The 17615-nt window shown below is 42.9% G+C and overlaps 1 protein-coding gene across 2 annotated transcripts in view; it reads left to right on the top strand.

The window, feature by feature from the left end:
• The window catches only part of LOC144687340 (voltage-dependent calcium channel subunit alpha-2/delta-1-like), a 693974-nt gene that overhangs the window by 420679 nt on the left and 255680 nt on the right, over nucleotides 1-17615 (top strand). For both annotated transcript variants that reach the window (XM_078553326.1, XM_078553325.1), the window contains one exon: nucleotides 1980-2049. In XM_078553326.1, coding sequence (XP_078409452.1) covers nucleotides 1980-2049 — 70 coding nt within the window. The remainder of the gene's footprint in view (nucleotides 1-1979; nucleotides 2050-17615) is intronic.

Here is a 17615-nt window from a genome sequence, read left to right as displayed (position 1 = left end):
ACGCAAATATGTCAACACTTACACTGCATGACCCAAAACAGTATATTTGTAAATATGCTTGTAAAAGTTCGTAGTTATGATAAATAATACATATATGTATTTGTATAAAAAAGTGCAGTTCAAACCATGCACTACTTGATTGTATAAATGAAGTTTGTACTCAAGACCAGAGACAGATGATTCCAGAAATTCCTCAATGTCCATACCTTAGTGCAACTTGAGATGTGCGCAGTCTATTGGGCAATGGCTCACATACCTTTCAAATGTAAGACAGATTAGTGACTTTCTAAGAAGTCTGTTGAGCGTATTTTTTTTAGCAGCATGGTCTCAGGGTGGTAAAATTTGACACTTAATTTTGGAAGTGAAATTACAATGGCCTTACAATAACTAGCAGCCAAAGTGATTCCTCAAATCAGGAATCTAACTTGGGAGTTAAGGTTCAGGAAGCTGGGCATGTTCTCTTTTTTATAGATATGTGACTGAAATCTTCAAGATCACAAAAAAGAATTGAATAAATTCTTGCAAGCAAACAATTTACGGGGCTATGGGGAAAGAGCAGGTGAGTGAGGCTACTTGGAAAGTTCTACCAAGGAACCGGGAGAGGCACAATGGGCCGAATGGCCTCCCTCTGTGCTGACTACTATGATGCAGAGGAGATTGACAAAACTGGTCCACTGTTGTTCACTATGATACAAAGTTCAAATACTTGGGGATGCGGGTTAACAATTATGGAGTAGGGAATGAAGTTAACTTCCTTACACAAAGGAATAAGCCAGCAGGGGAAGTCACTGAAATAAACAGTCTAATAATACTTAATAGTGGTCCTGGAAAGAGAAGAATTAAAGGATATGGTAAAGAAAGATAGGTGAACTGCTCTTGTCTCAAAATGAAATTATGTCCCCATGTATTCTGTGCTTGACAGAGAGAGGGCAGAAAAGATTCATGAGAATGGTTCCAGGGATAAGGAACTACAATCATGTGGAAGATTGGAGAAGCTGAGCTGTTCTTCTCAGTGTAGAGAAGGTTAAGAGGAGATCTGATAGTGTTTAAAACCATGAGGGGTCTGGACAGAGTAGATAGGGAGAAATTGTTGCTTGTTGGCAGAAGGATAGAGAACCAGAGGACACTGACTTAAGATGATTGGCAAAAGAAGCAACAGTGACATGAGGAAAAGCTTATATACGTAGCAAGTGGTTAGGATCTGGAGTGCATTGCTTAAGAATGAGATGGAGGCAGATTCAATCATGGCTTTCAAAAGAGAATTGGATAATTATCTGAAAAGAAAAAATCTGCAGGGCTCTGGGGAAAAGGCAGGGAAATAGGACTAGATGAGTTGTCCTTGCAGTGAGCCAGCATGGACACAAAGGGCTAAATAGCCTTCTCCTATGTTATAACTATTCTGTAGTTCTATGATATGAAATTACAAACTATATTAATAAAAAATTACTCAACTGTCAGCACTGCTTACTTTAAATGGGTTTAGTTGAAATGTGAAGCTGTGATTTCACTTGACACAAGTACAACCAAACATTAATAGTTCAAAGTCTGCATAACCCCACAAATCTATAGAGAGAAGAAAGTGGAAGAAGTCCTCAATTTCTTATCAGTAGTTCTTGTACCCCCTCTAGGACACCTTATCAAATCCATGCCAGGACTGTCTGACTTTGTAATTCCTTGCAATGGTTAGCAATACTTATAATGAACTAAGTGATGCAATTAATCTCAAATGAACCCAATCTCATTCAGGGACCATTAATTACAAATAAAAACCTCTTCCCTCCTTTATTATTAGTATGTTTATCTGTGATAATTATTTGTAAGTTGGTTAATTATTTACAAAATATCACAATTCCCTTGTTTTATGAAGTGCTTTTTTTTAATTCATATCAAATCAGTTTCTCTGGTGAATTATGTGGATTTGTTGGAAGTTGAATTAACCAATGGCTCCAATCAAGTTCAATTTTCTACTTTACTTTCAGCATCTCCATGGGTGGATCTAACAAAGACTGCCAACAGGATTGACTTGTATGATGTTCGGAGAAGACCATGGTAGGTGCTGCTGGGTTCATCATGTAGCATTAGTAAATCACACATATTCTTGTCTTGCAGCCTGAGCGCTGAATGTTATTTACACTAAGGTAAAGATAAGAAAAGAAATATTTGCATTTATACAGCAAACTTAAAGATTTTTAGTGTCCATCCATGGTTAGTCACGTTGTTATGATCTTGAGGGAAACCAGTAACTTCTAAAAAGAAATTTGGAAATTTGAAAAAATTTATGGCATTTTTAGGGTTCATGTTTTAAACAAAAACATTTATTGTACAAGAGTTAAGCAAAGCAAGCACTACTAATTGAAATCTATATTTTGTAAACACTTAATCTTTAATCCCAAAATCACAACAGGAAACTCCCCATTCCAAATTTATTTCCACCCAAGAGTTCCGCTATACTTCATGGGATCTTGAAGGTTCCTTCACTTCTCCTGGAACCAAGCCAAGGTGTGCCACAGCTTTCAGGAATTCACTTTGATTCTCCTCAGTGTTCTTGCTATTCTCTGAGGTATGAGATTTCTTGGAGTCCTTCCATTAGCATCCAGATTAGGCGACCCTCCAACTCCTTAAGCACCTTACGATTGTGGACACCCCTGCTTAGGCATAGACCTCACTGCTTTCTTGCTCAGTGACTCCAAAATCAGAAAACACCCTTAGTTTTTGTTAGCCTTTTTCTACTGGTCTGCAGGTCCTGGCAGATTTCTCTCTCTCTCTCTCCTTGTCTCAAAGCTGCTTTAAGGCTCCAGCTGCAATTTCTGTTTCTGTGAAAAATCACACAGATAAAACCCAAACAAAAAACAATGCTTCCTGCAATCTATCCCCATGACAACATGGCACACCAGGGATGTCCCAGATGAAGATTTCAACTCATTAACTTTACCTTCAAAACATCTCTTTGACTCTGAGACCCATGTGAATAATTTATATCACTAATGGGGACAACTGTAATCTCACCAGACTCACTGGCCAGAATCTTCCATTCTGGAGTCTAAGTTTGGTAGTGGGTGCGGAAGTTGAAGTGATTTCTGCTCTGGGGCAGGACGGCTGACCTTGTGTGATCACTGTTCAGCTCATTAAATATGCGTCCACAAGGAGCTCACCAATTCTCACTGTGGTGGCAGGCTGGAAGTCGTTGTGCCCACTGTTACCTCATGGGGTCGAAGGTTTGGGCGCCATATTTAAATCTGCTTTTTAAAAAATAAATACTATTTTGCCCCTCTTTTCTCTTGCGTCATGCTGGATTATAGTGCTGCAGATAGCCTGTGGCACATCAACCAAATACCTTTTTCTCCTGTGTCACCAACCTAGTCAACCCAACATCCTTTTCATGTTGAAATTCCACACAGTTGTTCTACCCTGTGTGGTCATTGGGTATTGAAGAGAAGTAGAATTCTTGCCCCTTGTCATCACTGTCAGACACCAAAGCTGATTATAACAACCTTAGTACCACCTCAAATGAGATCACCTAACACATCAAAGATCAGGATTGACAGCCTGCACTTATCCTTCCACCTTTGGCCGGCCACTACTCCACCCTCCCCTGCTAACCCTTCCTCCCTTCCTTGATCATCCTCCATGCAACTAGCACTTCCATAACCCGGTATCAAGCATAGGCTGGCATTTCCTGCCTGCCAAGCTTCCCACTGCTGGCGGGACCAGAAGATTCTGCCCACTGGCTCCATTATGAAGCAAATTAGCGAGAACCGCCTATTGTTTACTGTTTTCCCACTTCCAGATCTGCCCTGATTAAATAAACATAGGCCACTTCCTTTAGGTGTGTTTACAGCCTCCCCAAGCGCTTCCATTATCTTAAATGTAAAATGTTCTACTCTGAAAACATGTGAATCATGAAATTACCCATTTTGCAGCAGTGCTCACCCCCAGAAAAAAGCTTCACTTCAGCATTCCTTTTCTTTTTTAAGAAGTTGACAGTTTTGTTGGACAGTTCTGTGTGCTGATAGACTTCTTTCGCTTGCATGGAGGGTTTGCTGAGTCAAGACAGCAGCAAGGAGCTTAGCTAACATGTACAGATATATGCACTTACCCAGAGTACTAAGGGATTGCTTGCTGTCTTCTTGAGTTCAGTAGCTTTGTCAAGGCACTTTCCTTCATGAATTTGTTCGGTGACAGAGTTTACTGCAAATCCTTTACAGGAAAGAATGGAAAGCACAAGAAGGTGCTTAAGTAAATGGTGTGGATGTTGTTTTATCCTTTAATTTTAAGGCATTTGATGGAACTGCAGCATTGCTCATGCACTTCCATAATTGCTCAATACATGGATATAACATATGCCAGAGGTCCTCGCAGTGTAAACTGCGAAGGTTCCAGGCTCGATTCTGATCTTTGCTGGGTTAAGTGATCTCGGCTGAGGTGGTGCTAAGGTAGTCATAATCAGCTTTGGTGTCCCACAGTGAGGAAAAGGAGCAAGAATCCTAAACCTCATCAATACCCAATGACCTTGCGGGGTCGAAAAACTGTGTGGAGTTTCAACATGAACAGGATGGCTTATTTGTGATGCCCTTCCAAGGTTGATTAGGGTGGTGACACAGGAGGAAAAGATATTTGGGCGATCTACCAGAGGGCAGTTTTACACGGCAAAATGTGACCTGGAATGCAGTGCCTGAAAGAGTGGTGAAAGCAGATTTAATAGGAACTTGCAAAAGGGGAAGGGGGAGATTTGCTGGCTAAGGGGAAGGAGTGGAGGGAGTGGGACTAATTGGATAGCTCTTGCAAAGATTCAACACAGGCATGATGGGCCGATTGGCCTCCTTCTGCATCATACCATTCTTTGACTCTGAACCTTAGCACTCTAGCCCTTGTAACCTAGACAACACATGAGAAATGAGAATGAGAGTGTTTGCTTTAGCCAGAAGAGGCATTGAGCATGAGCAGTACTGCAAATAAGTAATTGTCAAAGTAATCCATCGCTTTGGGGGATTTTAATATTTCATCACAGTTTGTGTTCGAACTGTGTTACCTTTTGTTGTAACTGTTAGGCCTCTATTGTGTCACCATTAATTAGATATGTCCTTCTGGTGTTAGTTATAGTTAAATTCAATGCCATGGAAGTTCATAATTCAACGTTACTCAGTGACTGGTGTCCAAGAGCATTTAAGGATGTCTTCCATGAAATTAGCCCTTGCATGTTTAGTCTTTTAGAGTGGCAAGTTGCTGGAGGTGCGAGCTACTAACTCAGCAAGAGAAGCCAGGCACCTGGGACCTGAGTGAAAAGGAAAAACAACTGTATATCTCCTTAATCAATCAGGTTGAAGAATTATGAAATTTTCAGCACAAAAACTGAGAAGGAAGTGTAAATTTACATAGGTGAATACAATGTCAAATCAGGTACAGAAGGAGAAATAGAGAGGGAAAGTAAAAATGGATTAAGAGGGAGAGAAAAAAGACAAAAAGGAAATAAAACAAAATAAAATTTGACAATTTTTAAACCACCAACATTGATTAAAACCCAAAGGAAAGCTTTGTGGGTTGAGCTTAGGAATAAAAAAGGGGCAGCCACATTGTTAGATGTTTATTATAGACCCCCAGATAGTCAGCGGGAAATTGAGGAGCAAATATGTGCACAATTCGTGGAGATGTGTAAAAACAATAACGATAGGGTAATGATATTAGTTGATTTCAACTTTCTTAACATTAATTGGGATAGACATAGTGTTAAGGGCCTAGATGGAGTGGACTTCTTGAAATATGTACGGGAGAACATTTTAGGTCAATATGTAGAGGATCCAACAAGGGACGGCGTACTGCTGGACCTAATTCTGGGGAATGAAGCCGGACAGGTGGCTGAGGTGGTGGTGGGGGATCATTTTGGTGATAGCGACCACAACATGGTACAATTTAAGCTTGTTATGGACAAAGAAATAGACAAGTTGCAAAAAAATGTTTTGGATTGGGGGAGAGTGGATTTTAGTAAAATAAAGCAGGATCTGGCCAAGGTAGACTGGGAACAGCTACTTATGGGGAAATCTACAGAGGAGCAGTAGGGGGTGTTCAGAAAGGAAATGGGGAGGGTACAGGATCAACATGTTCCCTCTAGGGTGTTAGGAAGGAGTAACAAACCCAGAGAACCATGGATGACCAGAGATATTCAGGATACAATGAGAAGGAAAAGAGAGGCTTTTAGCAGTTACAAGGGGAGCAAATCAGTGGAGGCATTAGTGGATAACAGAAAGTGCAGGGTGGAGTTTAAGAAAGCAATTAGGAGAGCAAAGAGGGGACATGAGAAAGTTCTGGCTGGTAAAAGTAGGGAAAATCCCAAGATATTCTAAAAGTATATCAATTGGAAGAGGATAACCAGGGAAAGATTAGGGCCCATTAGGGACCAAGGGGGCAATCTATGGGTGGAGCCAGAGGACATCGGTAGAGTGTTGAACGAATACTTCACATCTGTCTTCACCCAAGAGAATGAGGATGAAGGTATGGAACTCGGGGAGAGAGACTGCGAGGTTCTTGAGCAAATTGATATAGGGAGTGACAAGGTATTGGAGGTGTTGGCAGACTTTAAAGTGGACAAATCTCCAGGTCTGGATGATTTGTGTCCCAGACTGCTGAGGGAGGCAAGGGAGGAGATCGCAGAGGCTCTGACCCAAATTTTTTTAATTCCTCTCTGGGAATCGTGATGAGGTAATAGTTGCTAGATGATGAAGACTTGCAGTGAGGACGCTCCATTGATCTTCACATTGCCTCTGTGAACATCTGACTCCTGTCTGGCCGAGGGCAGCTTGCTTGCGCTCTGCGATCAGGGCCATATCATGGAGATGCAGCCGTGAAACATTAAATACATCTGATCCTATGTCTGCCTTCAGGAGCACAGCATCACTGGTCACAGATGCTGAAGAGATGGGGGGGCAGCCCCACCTCAAAGGAGCTGAGTGTACACAGCGAGAATGAAGGAACTCTGTGACGCCTGCCCAGGACATTCTGGCAGAAATGACAAGCACCATCGAGGTGGCAGACGTCACTAATGTGTCCAGTGAGTGTGAAGCTGGACCATCACTTTGGTCTGAAGGTTACACACTGCACAGGGAAAAGGCCCTGGATTGAGATGCCTGCCTTTATCTTGTGCAGGAATCAAGGTTTCACATTTGATTGACACAAGCACTTCTCATCATAACAAGGAGCCATAGGCGAGGAGACATTCTTGAGAGATTATTTACAATAGTGAACATTATGAACAAGTGATTAACACCCGTGCCCAAGTTGTGCAACGACATCCTCTTAACCTTCCTAATCCTGTAGCTACCTCTTGGTGCTCCCTCGACATTCACAGTGAAGCTGGAGGCAGCCTGCTGACTGCTATGCTTTGCCTGTGGTGACCTTGGTGGGCGTCCTCTGGAGGGCTGAGACCTGTAGGGCCCTGGCCTGCTTTGGGTATCCAGCTGTAGGCCAGCTGCACCCTCCTCATCCTGTGGAACTGGAGCTGCACTGGATGGCCAACCTCTTGTGTGCAGCACTGGCACTGACCACCTCTGCCACCCAAGCTGGAGTGGTGAGACTGATGGGCCTCCTGCGGTCAGAACACGAGTAGCTGACTTCACGACGGACTTCCGCGGCATCCAGAAGGTGACCCAGGGATGTGTCACTGAATCGGGAGAGCTGAAATCTTCCTGGCTTTTTGGGCCATACCTTGACTGGAGCAATCCTGGGCTGCAAGTGTTGAGAAGTATGCGCACGGCTGCATTTTAAATATGGCGCCTGGCGTGAGGAAGCAGCAAGGTAACGGCATTGTGGGCCAATAGGAGGCTGCCCACCAGTGATCCAGCGTGTTTGCCGTGACTGCGTACTTTATGACGTTGGAAGGGGACGATATGGCGCGAAAACCTGCCATTGTGGCTGGTGGGTAAAATGACATTTTTCATGCTCGCTATTACACATTGTGCAAATCTGGGATGATTCTGCTCGATGAATGCTTCAGCCTCGGTGTGATTTTGACACCAAAATTATGGGCCATTACCTCTGTGAAAATGTGAAACACCTCCATGGAAACGTGTGATTAATTTCCAATTGAAAAATATTAAATGTATTCCCCCCATGAATTTATTTACGTTGTACTGGTCTTGTGTTCCCCAGCCAGAAGGTGGGGCAGTTAGCCTGCTGCTAGACCATTGTCAACACTCGTTCACCACCAGCCACCAACCAGCATGTGTGAATAAATGAGCAGAGATGACTTGGAATTTGCCAGCCTTCCATGTAGGAAAAGACTACATGTTCATCAACATTTCTTGATGTGTTTCTGAGTCCTCCCAAGCAATGAATGAATGACATTAGCTTTAAAGAACTTTATGTTCATAGCTCTCTAAAAGTGTATAAACTTCATCTTGCAATCTCCTTCAACCCTTTTAGAATGGTTGCTTAATTGAAACATGGAGGAAATATCTATAAATTCTGTTACTCCGACTGACAGTACAAATAACATGGTTAGGCTGTGAATTTGCCACATAGGAGGTTGCAGGCACAAGTAAAGTTTTGTGATATCATACTCTGAACCACCTGGAGAGGGATTAATAGGAGCCTGTGAGCATTCGCCTAATTTCTCGCAACCTGGTTAAAAAAAAACCTGGTGACCAAAAGAGGAAGAAAATAAACAAAAAAAAAATTGGAGAAAATATATTTATAATAGGGAGGAAATAAAAAAAAAGAAACTTTATCACTAGGAGATAATGAAGGAACAGTCAGTCACTGGAACGTCCTACACGCTGTTCTGCCAGTTAATATGATACTAGTGTGGGTGAAATTGTAGAAATCCACAGGCATTAACTATTAATTAATACATTGCTCACAGCAAACTATATTGTGAGTGTCAATCAAATATAATGAATAATGGACTCGTGCCTCCTGAGTCTAGTGGCTCTCTGCCATAGTGTCATATTCAGTGTCTCGAAAGTGTTCAATGGCTGCTTTTCAACTGATATTTTGCATTTCTGTGAAGCCTATAAATCTTGCTGTAAATCTTATGCAGATTGAATAAGAATCTGGAGCAGAATGCCTGACCTAGTCATTTTAATTGCACAGCATGTTAGAACACATTAGAATACCTACAGTGAAAAAAATCACATTTAATTACAGTACTCAAATATAATTTTGAGTTATTTGATTAAACATCTTTTTTAAACCATTTTATATATGTAAGTATTATTTTTGCTTCAACGGTTTTAGAAATTGGATTTCTCAAGCTGTGGGACAGAATGCACAATACAGGCATTGAAGCTCACTGAAGGTGGCTTTTCCTTGCTGTTAGCACAAATATTGAGTTAAATGCATTGATTTCTGGTACAGCACAATACAAAGAAGCATATAAATAGCAATATGTTGCATGTGTGAGATTTTGCATTATTCGTTAGTTTTGTGATGTGTTTTGCTTGCCTTGTGCACCTGAAAAAGGAAGGAAAGTACAGACTAATAGTTACCTTAAAGGGGACACATGCAGGGAAGGCTAAACCATGATGTAACTGAGAAGTGGACTTCTTGGTGAAAACTCTTGACTTCAGACTCTTTAGATAAGGAGAAATCGTTCAGTAACAGTAAATACATTTGCAAAATAATGTATGCTGAAGAGGAGAAAATGCAAATGAGTTCAATATTTTCCGAAGATTTTTTGATTTGGTTCTTGAACGCACCTTGTAGCCCACTATATCTGCTTAATTGCTAAGTGTAGTGTAGCCAGTTGATGAAATAACTTCAGTGATAAAGGTAAATAAGTTATCTTTAACTGCTGTTGACTATCTTGTGTAGCAAACTGAAGTAGAGAAAAAGAGTTCATAGAGATGAGAAAGGTAGCAAATTGTGGTGATGCAAAGCAAAATATGCTTTAAAATTGGGCAGATGTGGAATAAAAAATCTATGGCCTGCTCCCATCTTTGCAGCTTTTCCAATGCTGCAGCACTTTTCGGGAGTCTCATTGAGAGGCGGGGATCTTCTGGATGCTGCTGATTACCGTCTAGGGGATGTGCATTTGCACTTATTGTATGCCGGTATTTATATTCGGCATAGGTAAATGCACTCTACAGGAAATTTTACCATAAATTCTCATTGGCAAAATGGGCTTAGAAAATTTTGGCCAAATTTCAGTGTTAATGGGTTTGTGAAAATTTTGGGCAGTGTGCCCACCATTGTGAGGGGTGAGGAATCTCACCCCAAGCCTTGCAATAAATAATACTCAGCAAGTGCTCCAATTTGAAGGTAGCTCAAATAACAAACACAGAAGGGAACACAGGTTGAAGTTTTTGGCTAAGATGCAGGGGAGGAAGAAGAACGTTTTTACACAGGGATTGGTAATGATCTGAAGCTCGATGCCTACAAGGGTTGTGGAAGCAGAGATGATGAATGATTTCAAAAGGGAATTGGATGGGTACTTGAGCGAAATAAATTTGCGGGACTAGGGGGATAGAGTGGGGAACTGACTGGATGGTTCTACTGAGAGCCAGCATGGTCTCGATGGCTCGAATGGCCCCCTTCTGTACCGTAATGCCTCCATGATAAACACAAGTAGTTCTGGCTTTCATCAGTTTATGCTCCGATCCGAACCCTTCAGTGTAATTATTATTCCTGTATTTCACTGATCTTCAACACCCTCTGAGTAAACTGCTTAAGATTGGAAACGTAATTGAATAAGCAAAATTTAAGCTGAGCCCTGAAATTAAAAATAACCCAGAGCAGGAGAAATGTTGTTTAAGCTGAGGGAGTTGGACAATTTCAGCGCCCTCAGTGGCCAAAAGTGCAACACTGAATTGTATGCACTTGTCATCTATTGACAAACTTCTTAGCTAAGTGCTGGAGGGAAAGCCTCCTACAAGCGCACTGCTGGAGTTATGGTTACTCTGCTGGGCATGAGGCTAAGATAAATGCTAGTTTTGCTATAAGTTGCTTTTGACACGCACAGAGCCTGAGAGCGCTTGAATTAGTTACTGGTTACGGCAGCATTTTCAAATATGTCAGCGCCTCTACATCTCACCTTGCTGAGCATTTATAACCTGCTCATTTCTGATTGGCAGCTGTGATTGTTTCAATAAGGAGATAGTCCAGGAAGTCAGACATGGTTTTACGCTGTGTAATTATCACCATTCCGCCGCAGCGGACCAATAGTCCACTCCTGTAGCGAAAGTGGCACGAATGGCCATCAAATGTATTTGAAACCAAAAAGTAATCTAGTTTATACTAGTATATTTCTCAAGGGATTGAATTGCATTAGTTTTAACTACAATTATCTCTGAAATTTAATTTAAATGTTTATATTAAGACAAAATGAACTGGTTTCTTGACATCCTTGACAGAGTTGTTGAAGAGTGGTGATGGCAGGCCTGATGAAGACGTTTACAGTGTTTGTAGAAAATATAGCTAAACATTTACAAGGTCATAGGCTTTAGTCTGAAATTCTCAGCGCAGATATTGAGATTTTTTTTGTTGGATTATACTTATGAGATGTAAAACACAATGATATGAGGACAGTTGTTGCTATTTTGAACTTCACCAGAATTATGTAAGAATTTTACAGCATGGAAATGAGCCATTGTGGTCACGCTGCTCTGCGCTCCACACGAGCCTCCTTCAACCATGCTACTTCTCACCCTAGTGGAAGGATGCATGCTCCTTGGTTGCATTTGAACATAGTTCCGCAGGGATATCCCATGACTTAGTGCCAGGTCATTAGCAACACTCAGTACATGGGGGGAAGTATTACCTGAGCTCTCGTTAATTCTGTTCCCCTGGCATCTTATTTTTTTTTATTCATTCATGGGATGTAGGCTTTGCTGGCTGGGCCAGCATTTATTGCCCATCCCTAGTTGCCCTTGAGAAGGTGGTGGTGAGCTGTCTTCTTGAACTGCTGCAGTCCATGTGGTGTAGGTACACCCATACTGCCATAAGCCAGACTGGAGTTAAACGTTCACAGATGCAATGTGAGGATCTTATGGTGTCTCCTCACTGCATATCGTCATCATCCTCTCTGCAAATCTAGCAGCTAAGAGGGCCTCCTGTGTGCGCCTGCCTCGTCTGGCCAGTGCAAAGGCCTCATCACCATCGTTGCCTTTGAGGACCTCATCACCGTCATCACCATCGACACCCTCCTCATCAAAGGAGACCTCCAGCTCCTGCATCTTCGCCTCAGCCAGCTCCTCTCCCCATTGCAGCGCCAGGGTGTGAAGGGCACAGCAGGCAACAACGATATGCGCCACCCTCTGTGGACTGTATTGCAGGGCTCCACCAGACCGGTCCAGGCACCGGGACCTCATTTTCAGTATCCCGATGGTCTGTTCCACCATGTTGTGAGTTGCAGCATGAGCCTCGTTATACCTTCTTTCTGCTGCAGTCTGAGGCCGCCGCATGGATGTCATCAGCCATGTCCTCTGTGGGTAACCCTTGTCCCCGAGGAACCACCCCTGCAGCCTCTGCGGACCCCGGAAGACATCAGGGATCTGTGACCAACTGGGGATGTATGAGTTGTGGACACTCCATGGAAACCGTGCGCAGACCTGCAGGATGTGTTTCTGGTGGTCGCATACCAGCTGCACATTCAGCAAATGGAAGCCCTCGCAGTTGACATAGTTGACCGCTTGTTGCGTTGGAGATCTGAGTGCCATGTGAGTGCAGTTGATGGCAGCCTGCACCTGTGGGAAACCCGAGATCTGGGCAAATCCAATTGTTCTTGCATCCTGGCTCCCCTGGTCCCGGACAAAATGCGCAAAGTTGTGTGCCCTCGCAAAGATGGCATCCGTGACCTCATGGATACATTTGTGGGTGGAGGCTTGTGATATTCCACAGAGGCTACCTGTGGAGCCCTGAAAGGAACCACTGGCATAGAATGTTTGGCTGGCTTATGGCAGTATGGGTGTACCTGCACCACATGGACTGCAGCAGTTCAAGAAGACAGCTCACCACCACCTTCTCAAGGGCAACTAGGGATGGGCCCAGGAGAGGGGGGTGCACAAGGCACAAAACACCAGGGCCGATGCCCTCATGGGGTGGGGGGTGGGGGGGGTGCGCCTCCCAGTTTTTGCTTTACCGGTGGCACCGGCCCTCTGCGCAGATGGCCATATTCACAGGCCGCACTGAATGTACGTCCCGACTCCAAAACCTGGCCACTGTCCCTAATTTGACAGAGCTCCTGGACATGGCATCCTAATTGGCCGCCTCCAGGGAGATCTACCAGACAGGTGCACCAGTGCCAGTGCACCACCCTCTCCTGGGCCTTGGCCAGCTCCCCTGCTGTGTGCAGAGCCCACACACTGCTCATTCGAAGAGGATGCAATGCTGGAACTGCCTTGGGCCAATGCTACAATGATGCACATGAAGTGGATACATAAAAATTGCATGGCTTCCTCCACCTGGATCTGCATGGGTACAGGTACATTACTGATAGTGACGCCACTACCCCCCAACTCCCCACCGCCCTCGACCACCCTAGGAAACCATAAAACCCCATTTTTAGCCCAATTTGTTAGAGGAACAAAATTGAAAAGAAGTGATCGGTTTGAAACTGCTGAAAGGGAGAAAAATCAGCTTGAATTTCCAAAAAAGTGTGGATTAATTAGGCTCCAATAATGGAAAGAAGTTCAAGAGAAAGAGTCGCTTCATCATTTAAGTGATTTACAAAGATTTAGCTTAGTTCTTGAAATGGAAGTTTTTTAATTGTATCATAATAGATTATAAGACTGTAAAATGCTGACGGTTGACATGTGTAAGTATGATTAACAAAGTACTGGAGAAAGTGGGAAAGGAAATGCCTTGAAACTGGGAAACAAAAGAAAATTTAAGCAGTTTCCTACACAAACCACAGGAGAGGGTAAACAGATCAGCCACATCTTCTCAACACTTGGTGTTCAATGTTGCGCAATGCGAACAACCAAAGTTTGTAAACTGGTCTGACAAAGCCGTGCGTGTGAAATGTATCAGACTGAAACCTGCGCTTTCTTAGTAGAGCTATAGCGTAGAAGTTTTGCTGAACCTATATAACTCAGTTTGACCCCACTTTGACGATAGTTCCTAATTCTGGGCACCCGAAGGATGTGAAGGATTTATGGAGGGTTCAGAAGAGATTTATAGAATGGCTCCTGGGTTGAGGGATTCCAGAGTAGCTGGGATTGTTCTCCTTTGGGTCAAGAAGCCTGAGTGGATTTTGATGGAGGTGTATAAAGTTATGAAGGGTTTAGTTAAAATAAATAGAAACTGCTGCCAATGGCTGAAGGATTCACAATCAGATGGCCCAGATTTAACTTCATCTAAGTTAATTGGCAAAAGAACCGGAAGTGACATGAAAAGCATTTACACGGAGTGGTTAGGATTTGGAATGCACTCCCTTCCTTATATTGTTGTGGATACAGATTCAACTTAGTGTTCAAAAGGAGATTGGATAAATAATTGGAGAAAAGAATTATAGGGAAAGAGCAGGTGTATGGGGGTGGGGGTGGCAGGACTCAATGGGCTGAATGGCCTCCTCCTGTGCTGCACTGCCCTTTTCTATAGGACCCAAAGCACATTGCAAAGGTGCTTGATGGAAGCTGTTGAGGGTTAAAGGGTTGTTGGCAGGGGGGAGGGGGTGGGGGTGGGGGGTGCTGTTTGGCAATGGTTGCGGATAAGGGGCTCTGAAACAAGTGAAGCACCAGGGCCAATGATTTCTCTCCCTGGCCCTGCCTATACCATCTGGGCTTTGACCCACTGGCACAACCTCCTGGCATACCGGCTCAAGTTAATGATGGAGAAGTATTGCCTCCAGTGCTGGATAGATTTCCGCAGGTGCTCTAGCACCTGAACCCTTCATGATTTTGTATCTGCACGCACCCATAGCATGTGGGAAAGTGAAGCATCCTGTATGTCTACCACCTGTAAAGTCCAAAGATTTTTATTGTGATTAACTTACAAATCAACTAGAGGTTACTAACTTGGTTATGCCAGTTAAATTCCATTCATCCTAAAAAAACATAAACTTTCATAGGGGGGAGAAAAGAAGCAATCATATTGCTTTGCGAATTCTTTTAGTTGGGCATTTCGGAGGCTGGCTAACCCCATTATGTACCTCAAAAGTAAACGATAATATCAAAAATTCAAAATTGCATAATTCTTAAGCTTATCCAATTTACTCCTTGCGCCTTTACTCCTTGGCTCCCTGTGACAACTCCAACCTCACACCCTGCAGGTATAGCTCCAGGTCTGACCTCACACCTTGCTGATATACCCCCAGCTCCATCCTCACATCCTGCTGGTATACCTCCAGCTCCACCCTCACACCCTGCTGGTATATCTCCAGCTCCATCCTCATACACCCTGTGGGTATACCTCCAGGCTTGACCTCACACCTCGCTGGTATATCTCCAGCTCCATCCTCACACCCTGCTGGTATACCTCCAGCTCTGGTGGTGAATAAAATCACTGCCATTTTCAATAATGTAAAAAAAAAGGAAAGGACATGTAAAGAGTCAATAAGGAGAGGTAAATAAGGTATATTTAAAACCAGTTTGAAAGGGAGGAGGAGAGGCAGGACACAGGCAATAACCAAGAAGTTATGGAAATTCAAGTGAAAATGCAAGATAGTTCATTCAGCTTTGATGTACAAGCACTGAATTACTTTGTGCTTAACTTGAAGTGGGAATTTCAATAGGAAAGTCTAAGATTCCTCAATTATTCATGGATCAGTGGCTTGCTTCGTAGATCTTAGTTCTCAGCAATTAAAAAATAAATTAAAATTTCCAGTTCCTGGTTTAGACAATTGTTATCAAACTAAAAAAGCTGGAATATTTTTTAAAAACATGTATCTATTAACTTTTCGAGCATGCATCTCGAATTTCAGCAATTTAAAAATGAAATTAAAATTCTCAGGTCCTAATTTAGGGGATCATTCATAAGCGAGATAAGTGAGGAATGTATAAACATATTTATGTTTTTCTGCTTCCTGAAAATAACCTGGACAGATGACTTCTTTAAGAATGTGTTTCATCATTGCAGCTCAATAGCACATCAAGGAGCACTTAGCACAAGTGTTATATTGAATTCCACAATGTGAAATTAAGATACACTACTGAGAAAATAATGGGTTAAATCATATAGGGAGACACCAGCAGAGATGTAGCCAGTTGAGAATTTTGACCTAATGGTGCTTGTTTTTCGTGCTGTAATTTGACGTAGGAACTTCTTAAGTTGCAATAATTGAATCTATATTTGCAATATAACACGACAGACTAAAATGTCAGGCCATCTAGCACTACTTCATCTCTTTGGATTTTCTGTTTAATCTCTACACGTGGGTTCTGTCTGTCCAGCATTCATGCAAGACCTCCTCAGCTGCTGAAAATGCCTGTGTTCACAGTGTACTTTAGATGAAATCAGGGCTGATTGCGAGTATTTTGGAGTTTTGCAGAGTCAGGTTTAGGCGTTAATTTCAAGCTACTGAGTTGTAAAGTGGCACTGCGGATAATTGGATTTGGTGTTATTTGAGTTGATAGAATTACGGTTTCCTTTTCAGATCAGAGGTTTTAAATGGTGCCCTTCCTATGCATCTGCTGCTGCAGTACAATTTCAGGGGCAGTGTGAGCAGTGCGCTATGACAAATTTTGATTATTGTCATTGTTGTCAGTGGCGGGGGGGAGGGGAAACTGTCATGAGACATTTTTCAGCGAGGGTTCAGACTCGGGCAGTGAACCTTTTCTTTTGGTGGTTCAAAGTTGGCCCTTGCTGAGATGAAAAACAGGCTTAGTGAAGTCAAGGGGCTGTAAGAACAGAAGGAAAATTTTCACCTCCCCCACCCCTGTCTCAAGGCCTCGCCCTCCTACCCCACCACTTCCCTCTGGAAGCCCCATCCCTGCAACTTACCTTGTTGCTGGCCAGCCTTCTGCTACCCGAAATTCTGCTGCTGCCCATTTCAGGAGGAAGATGGGGCCCGGGAGTTAAAATTGCCCAGGCCTCATCCTTCTAAGTTGGGGATTGATAGTTGTCCGCTTGTCATCATGCCCAAATCCTGATGCAGGTTAAAAACGAGATTCTGAGTCTGACTTGAATCCCCAAACTTCTGGCTCAGCTGGTAACCCTACCCACGCAACCAGACTGATACTGGGTGTTTTTATTCCAATTGTATTGTGGATGGCTTGAATTCCGTTAGGTAGAATGATATTTGAGCTTTTCTTAATTTATTTTTGTTGAAGAAGTTGCATTCCTTTGGTTTACCCCGCCCCTCCCAATTCTTTTTCATTTTGTGATTTTGCAAAGTGAACTGTGTGCAACACAAACCGAGTGAAAAATGGAAAATTTTGAGAGTGGGAATTCAGTGCAGAGAAGGATGGAGGGGCTCCTTTTGGCCTTTAATACTTGCAGTGGTTTGTCTAGCTTGAGGCAATGATCATTTAAAATTTTGTTCAGCATTTTATGGCTTGGCGCCAGTTGCTTCTTAAAAAAAAAAGTAAAAGGGATACAAAATAATTATCTATAACTAAATATCAACTAAGATATGGCTAAGCAGGTTGTGTGTGGGGACTGAACAATGTGGGAGGTTTTGGACAGTGAGACTGCCCTGAACCAACATGTCTGCAGTAGATACCTGTGTCTCAAATCTCTCCGACCCAGAG

This window comes from Cetorhinus maximus, chromosome 12 (genome assembly GCF_964194155.1).
Source record: "Cetorhinus maximus chromosome 12, sCetMax3.hap1.1, whole genome shotgun sequence".
NCBI classification, from domain to species: domain Eukaryota; kingdom Metazoa; phylum Chordata; class Chondrichthyes; order Lamniformes; family Cetorhinidae; genus Cetorhinus; species Cetorhinus maximus.
The sequence above is the reverse complement of the archived record's forward strand: the minus strand, read 5'-3'. Positions and strand labels throughout refer to the sequence as shown.